This window comes from Rhinoraja longicauda, chromosome 43 (assembly GCF_053455715.1).
Source record: "Rhinoraja longicauda isolate Sanriku21f chromosome 43, sRhiLon1.1, whole genome shotgun sequence".
Classification (NCBI taxonomy): Eukaryota; Metazoa; Chordata; class Chondrichthyes; order Rajiformes; family Arhynchobatidae; genus Rhinoraja; species Rhinoraja longicauda.
In genome coordinates, this window is record NC_135995.1 from 5,382,797 (window position 1) to 5,390,796 (window position 8,000).

The window sequence follows — 8,000 nt, forward strand, 5'->3', positions numbered from 1 at the left end:
CTGCACTTCCCATCAGCAACAACAGGGAACATGATGCACGGAGCTCCCAGGTAGTTGATGCAACCGCCATTAAACATACTCCAATCACATTGATTCACAACACAATTACTTTAATAACATGAGAATAACATGAACAGATTTAGCCGGAACAACGCGGGTGCTGGTCAATCGCCTCACACAGAAATATTTTAAATACAACGCAGAATAATACAAATTAAAACACATTTCAGGTCTCAAACCTCCGTTAAATAAATTACATCAACCAACACAACCAACGATTCAATTTACAAACTCACCTTCTGCTTATACTTCGAACAACACTTTAAACGTTCAAACTCCAGTGTCAGCATTTTACTGATCACCACTTCAAGAAATCTCACAGGAATAAAGTGAAACCTGCAGGGACCAGCAGTTTGATCAAAGTAACCGGAGCAATGAGCCCACGGCACAGAACGGTTCTCCTGACTTGCGGCATCAATAAAAGTGGCTGCTGTATCAATCGCCGTGTTGATGAACTCAGTGCGAGAACCAGACTGCATCACAACAGCACAGTCAGAATATCCCAGTGGGGGCAGTCTATCCCAGTCGGTAGATGCAGTCTGGAGAGGGTCGGACATGCGGCAATGATACCCGTCCCTGGTCCCCAATTCACACAGGGAGTGGGAACCACGGACCCATCCCTGACACCCCAGACTTCTCCACACAAAGTATCACCATAAAGAGGGAAATACAGCAAGTGCCAATATTGATACTGACTGGAAACATAAATAATTACTCAACGTAATTCAAAAGGAGATAATTGAAATAATATAAAATGAAATAATATAAAGGAAATTATAGCACTGACAATTGGTGAACTTTTACTGTTCTACACAGGCTCTCAGGTGAACAGTGAAAGCTGCTGTGTCCTTAAAAACATTCCTTCACACAGGGCACGTTTCACGGCAGGTGTGAGCTTTCTGCTGATTGAGATAAGAAAAGCTCTTCCCACAGACAGAACATGTGTATGGCCTCTCTCCGGTGTGGATCCGCTGGTGTCGGTGGAAGTGCCCTGTCCGTGCAAAGCTCTTCCCACAGACAGAACATGTGTATGGCCTCTCTCCGGTGTGGGTCCGCTGGTGTTGGTGGAGGTCCCCTGCCTGTGCAAAGCCCTTCCCACAGACAGAACATGTGTACGGCCTCTCTACGGTGTGGGTCCGCTGGTGTTGGTGGAGGTTCTCTGCCTGTGCAAAGCCCTTCCCACAGACAGAACATGTGTGCGGCCTCTCTCCGGTGTGGGTCCGCTGGTGTAGGTGGAGGTTCCCTGCCTGTGCAAAGCCCTTCCCACAGACAGAACATTTGTGGGGCCTCTCTCCGGTGTGGGTCCGCTGGTGTAGGTGGAGAGTCCCTGCCTGTGCAAAGCCCTTCCCACAGACAGAACATGTGTACAGCCTCTCTCCGGTGTGGGTCCGCTGGTGTCGGTGGAGGTCCCCTGCCTGTGCAAAGCCCTTCCCACAGACAGAACATGTGTACGGCCTCTCTCCGGTGTGGGTCCGCTGGTGTCGGTGGAGAGTCCCTGAGTGTGCAAAGCCCTTCCCACAGACAGAACATGTGTACAGCCTCTCTCCGGTGTGGGTCCGCTGGTGTTCGTGGAGGCTCCCTGCCCGCGTGAAACACTTCCCACATTCTGCACATTCATGCCGTCTCTCCGTTATTCGTCCTGGAATATCACCTGACTTCCCTATTGCCCTCCTTCTGTCAGATGGTGTGAACGGACTCTGCTCACGTTTACTTTGTGGATCTGTGTCAACTCTGGGGGAAGAAGGTTGACCAGCTGGTGTTGGTCTGGAGGCTTCAGGATGCCTTCTTAAGTGCCTTGTAAGGTACTCCACCGTGGTGAATGCTACAGTGCAGTGAGGGCAGGGATGACAGTCTCCTTGGGTCACGCCGTCTACCGCTGGAGAAGGAAACAGAAATGATCATTTTCAGCAAAAAATCCACCCTCTGATTTGGAAGACAGATTAGTAAATGCTTCAGTGTTAATGGAGCTGCTCGGAGATGTTAATTGAAATAATTTACAGGCGTGACTAGTGAAAGATTGTGGGGAGGAGGGAGTTATCAATCACCAGATGATTCTGATAAAGACTCGAGGGGGATGAATTCTGTCTTTAATATCCCCAAGGAACAAGGTACACGTCAGAAAGTTTTTAAGAATTCTTCTAACCCTGTGTGATAACTGGCTTGTTAAAATGGGCAAGTGAAAAGCAAAGTGCAGATGTCAAATAACATCATGAGCTGGGAGTTGCTGAGGACGACAGCAGGGCAAAGGGGCTGACTGCATCTTTGTAAATGCTCAGTGATTCAGCGTGAGTTGCTACAAGGATGTTTTGAATAAAATCAGTGCATCCACAAAGTTTTTGTGCTTCTGACACCTGCGACATCATTCAGCACAATTCTCTGCACTTCACTATTCTGCAAATTTCTCATCCTTACAACTGCTGCTTTGTTTTTGATCATAGTTTCTGACGTGCCACTTTAAACATCCGTAATTATTTTACAGTAAATTAGTTAAAGTTTGATTATGTTGAACAATCCCTGTTCCAGGCGTACACTGGCCCTATCCCTGACCTCTATCTCCGTCACATTGACAAGTGCATCGGTACTACCTCCTGCACCCATCCTGAACTCATGGACTTCATTAACTTCACCACCAATTTCCATCCTGCACTCAAATTCACTTGGACCATCTTTGACACCACCCTCGCCTTTCTTGATCTCAGTCTCCATCACAGGCTGACATCTATTACAAACCCACTGACAGTCCACAACTACCTTGTCTACACTTCTTCCCACCCTGCTTCCTGCAAAGACTCCATCCCCTACTCCTAATTCCTCCGTCTACGCAACATCAAGATGAGGGGTTCCCTACCAGGACATCTGACGTCCTCATTCTTTAGGGAATGGAGGTTCCCCTCTCCCATCAGAGATGAGGCCTCACTCCTGTTTCCTCGGTACCCCACAGCTCTGCCTTCCCCCCCTCTCCCTATTCGTAACTGAGACAGAGTCCCGCTAGTCCTTACCTTTCACCCCCATCAGCCCTCACATACAACACATAATCCTCCGACATTTTCGCCACCTCCAACGGTATCCCACCACTAGTCACGTCTTCCCATCTCCACCCCTTTCCGCCTTCCACAGAAACCGTTCCCTCCGCAACTCCCTGGTTAATTGGGCCCTTCCCACCCAAACCACCCCCTCCCCAGGTACCTTCCCCTGCAGGAGATGCAACATCTGCCCCAATACCTCCTCCTTCAAATCTGTCCAGGCACCCCAACAGTCCTTTCAGGTTGGGCAGAGGTTCACTTGCACCTCCTCCAACCTCATCTACTGTGTTCAAGATGTGGACTCTTATACATCGGCAAGACCAAACATAGACGGATTATGGCGATCGTTTTGCTGAACACCTTCACGCAGTCCGCCTGAACCTACCTGATCTCCTGGTTGCTAAACACTTTAATTCTCCTATCCATTCCCACACTGACCTTTCTGTCCTAGGTCTCCGCCATTGTCAGAGTGAGGTTAAACGCAAATTGGAGGAACAGCATCTCATATTTTGCTTGGACAGCTTGCAGCCCAGTGGTATGAATATAGATTTCTCTAACTTCAAGCCACAGAATTCTCTGCCACAGAAGGTAGTTGAGGTCAGTTCATTGGCTATATTTAAGAGGGAGTTAGATGTGGCCCTTTTTGCTAAAGGGATCAGGGGGCATGGAGAGAAGGCAGGTACAGGCTACTGAGCTGAATGATCAGCCATGATCATATTGAATGGCGGTGCAGGCTCGAAGGGCCGAATGGCCTACTCCTGCACCTATTTTTTATGTTTCTATGTTTCTAACCCCGGCATTCCCTTTCTCTCTATCCCTCCCCCACCCATGTCGCACCAGCTTCTTATTTTCACATAAACAAACAGATAACAAAGGCCTGTTTCTCTTATTCACAAAATGCTGAAGTAACTCAGCAGGTCAGGCAGCATCTCAGGAGAGAAGGAATGGGTGACGTTTCGGGTCGAGACCCTTCTTCAGACTGATGTCAAGGAAGGATATAAGTGGAGACAGGAAGATAGAGGAAGAACTGGGAAAGGGAAGAGAGGGACAGAGGAACTATCTAAAGTTGAGGTCAATGTTCATACCACTGGGCTGCAAGTTGCCCAAGCCAAATATGAGGTGCTGTTCCTCTAATTTCCGGTGGGCCTCACTATGGCACTGGAGGAGGCCCATGACAGAAAGATCATACTGGAAGTGGGAGGGGAAGTTGAAGTGCTCAGCCACCGGGAGATCAGGTTGGTTAAGGCGGACTGAGTGAAGGTGTTGAGCGAAACGATCGCCGAGCCTGCGTTTGGTTTCGCCGAAATAAAGAAATTGACATTTAGAGCAGCGGATGCAATGGATGAGGTGCAGGTGAACCTCTGTCTCACCTGGAAAGACTGTTTCTGTCCTTGGATGTAGTTGAGGGGGGAGGTAAAGGGACCGGTGTTGCATCTCGTGCGGTTGTAGGGGAAAGTGCCCGGGGTTCGGGTGGTTTGGGTAGGAAGGGACGAGTGGACCAGGGAGTTACGGAGGGAACGGTCTCTGCGGAACGCAGAGAGGGGAGGGGATGGGAAGATGTGGCCAGTGGTGGGGTCCTGTTGTAGGTGACGGAAATGATGGAGGATGATTTGTTGGATACTCTGGCTGATGGGGTGGAAGGTGAGAACGAGGGGGATTCTGTCCTTGTTGCAAATGGGGGGAGGGGGAGCAAGAGTGGAGCTGCAGGATATAGAAGAGGCCCTAGTGTGAGCCTCATCTATAATGGAAGAGGGAAGCCCCGTTTCCTGAAGAATGAGGACATCTCTGATGCCCTAGAGTGAAACACCTCATCCCGGGCGCAGATACGCCGTAGACGGAGGAGTTGGGAGTAGGGGATAGACTTTTTGCAGGAGACCGGGTGGGAAGAAGTGTAGTCCAGATAGCTGTGCGAGTCAGTGGGTTTATAGTAAATGTCAATCAGTAGTCTGTTTCCTGTGATGGAGATGGTGAGGTCCAGAAACGGTAGGGAGATGTCGGAGATAGTCCAGAAATGGTAGGTTTCCTTTATTATTTTTACTTTTTTGCATATCTTTCATTCATTGTTCTTTATCTCTCTACATCGTCGTTTAATATCTCTCGTTTCCCTCTTCCCTAACTAGTCGGAAGGGTCTCGACCCAAAACATCACCCATCCCTTCTCTCACGAGATGCTGCCTGTCCCGCTGAGTAAATCCAGCATTTTGTCTATCTGCAGCATCTGCAGTTCCTTCCCACACAATTAAAGTTGGCCTGCAGTTCCCCGATTTGTGCAGAATCCTCACGTTTTGGGTCTTGGTTTGACATCCACATTGTGGTCCATGTGATTCCCAGCTCCTTGGCATAGTCATCACCGTACCAGACCAGCAACTCGCAGTGAGGAGGAACCGGCTTGCAGGTCCTGTAGTAAATGTTGCCCCGGTGCTGGCAGGCAACAAGGTTCTGTTCCTCCTCCTTTCTGGCACAGTTCACAAATCTGCAACACAACAAGCACAGATAGAAGGTACAACAGTCACTTAAAATTATAAGTGAACACAGAACGTAAAGTATATCAGCAAAGTCTGTTGAATGGGAGATGTCCCCAGCCATGGTCCAAATTCAACCTGAAATATTGTACACCCTTTGTCAGCACACTGCTGAAGGAAACTTGAACTTTGTTTCTCTTCCCACAGAAGCGGCCTGACCTACGCAGTATTTCCAGTCTTTTCTGTTTTTATGTCTACCTGGTATTACTGTTGTTGTCATTGTATTGTTGATTACTTTCTATTTATCTGCATGTTATTGTGTTAACAGACTTGTTAAGCTGCAGGAAGTTAGAATTTCATTGTGGAACAATTAAACACTGTTGACCCTGGCTGTGTTATTTACAGGGAGGCAAAGACAGAGCAGCTGTGATGCAGCGTGGCGTGAATTGAGTTATTCTTCTCTTGGAATATTGGCTTCACGGAGATACCACAGATTTTAACATCAAGACCTGATTTTAAACTGTGGCATCAGTCTCCCAGTCACAGATCAAGACATGACAGGCTGAATATTTGATGCAAAGTTTTGCAGCATCAGGTGACATTCCAAGAGCATGAGGCTTGAGATAGGAGTTGTGGGTCATGGAGTGATCCAAGGAGAAAGGCTGGTTTAGGCAAGGAAAGCATCGCCCAGACAGAATGCTGATTCTTTCTGGATTAATGAGTAAAATGGACCATTTCCCTTCCCCGAGTCATGTATTTCGCATTCATCCCCTCTTTTAAACTAAATAGTGGGGGGAGGGGGATATCAAATGGGATAAACAAAGATGGAGTTGAAGGGAAAGAGAGTATAGGAAAAGTTATGACCCCAGAATTAACGGGACAGAAAGCTCACGAAAGGATAGGAGAGAATGGCCAAGTGTAATAGGAATCGATGTGAAAGGTGAGATGAGTAATAGAAACATAGAAAATAGGTGCAGGAGTAGGCCATTCGGCCCTTCGAGCCTGCACCGCCATTCAATATGATCATGGCTGATCATCCAGCTCAGTAGCCTGTACCTGCCTTCTCTCCATACCCCCTGATCCCTTTAGCAAAAAGGGCCACATCTAACTCCCTCTTAAATATAGCCAATGAACTGGCCTCAACTACCTTCTGTGGCAGAGAATTCCACAGACTCACCACTCTCTGTGTGAAGAAATGTTTTCTCATCTCGGTCCTAAAAGACTTCCCCCTTATCCTTAAGCTGTGACCCCTGGTTCTGGACTCCCCCAACATCGGGAACAATCTTCCCGCATCTAGCCTCTCCAACCCCTTAAGAATTTTATATGTTTCTATAAGATCCCCCCTCAGTCTTCTAAATTCCAGCGAGTACAAGCCCAGTCTATCCAGTCTTTCCTCATATGCAAGTCCCGCCATCCCAGGGATTAATCTGGTGAACCTTCTCTGTACTCCCTCTAAGGCAAGAACGTCTTTCCTCAGGTTAGGAGACCAAAACTGCACACAATACTCCAGGTGCGGTCTCACCAAGGCCCTGTACAACTGCAGCAGAACCTCCCTGCTCCTAAACTCAAATCCTCTTGCGATGAATGCCAACATACCATTCGCTTTCTTCACTGCCTGCTGCACCTGCATGCTTGCTTTCAATGACTGGTGCACCATGACACCCAGGTCACATTGCATCTCCCCTTCTCCCAATCGGTCACCATTCAGGTAATACTCTGCTTTCCTGTTCTTGCTGCCAAAGTGGATAACCTCACATTTATCCACATTATATTGCATCTGCCATGCATTTGCCCACTCGCCTAATCTATCCAAGTCACTCTGCAGCCTCCTAGCATCCTCCTCGCAGCTAACACTGCCACCCAGCTTCGTGTCATCCGCAAACTTAGAGATGTTGCAGTCAATTCCCTCGTCCAAATCATTAATATACACTGTAAATAACTGGGGTCCCAGCACTGAGCCTTGCGGTACCCCACTAGTCACTGCCTGCCATTCCGAAAAGGACCTGTTTATCCCTACTCTTTGCTTCCTGTCCGCCAACCAATTTTCTATCCACCTCAAAACTGAACCCTCAATACCGTGTGCTTTAAGTTTGTACACCAATCTCCTATGTGGGACCTTGTCGAAGGCCTTCTGAAAGTCCAGATATAACACATCGACTGGTTCTCCCTTATCCACTCTACTAGTTACATCCTCGAAAAATTCTATAAGATTCGTCAGGCATGATTTGCCTTTGGTAAATCCATGCTGACTTTGTCCGATGATTTCACCACTTTCCAAATGTGATGCTATTGTTAAATCAAATTCTTTACCTTCAGTCTGAATAATCACACGTGATACTGGATTAGCACATCAGATTTATTCCACCATGGGGTTCTTCCCGAGAAGATCTCCAGACACAACACTAGTGTCTGAAGGGACCTTAACTCAGGGGAGGGGAAGAACAACTTCTCCACCA

General features: G+C 47.9%; 1 protein-coding gene across 1 annotated transcript in view; it reads right to left on the bottom strand.

Moving 5' to 3' along the window:
* Positions 1–106: 106 nt before the first annotated feature.
* LOC144612193 (uncharacterized) overlaps positions 107–8,000 on the bottom strand; it is a 44,043-nt gene continuing 36,149 nt past the window's right edge. The window contains exons 5-6 of the mRNA XM_078431751.1: positions 5,365–5,555; positions 107–1,936 (exon numbers count right to left, since the gene is read on the bottom strand). Of these exons, the coding sequence (XP_078287877.1) occupies positions 924–1,936; positions 5,365–5,555 (1,204 nt within the window). The 3' untranslated portion in view covers positions 107–923. The remainder of the gene's footprint in view (positions 1,937–5,364; positions 5,556–8,000) is intronic.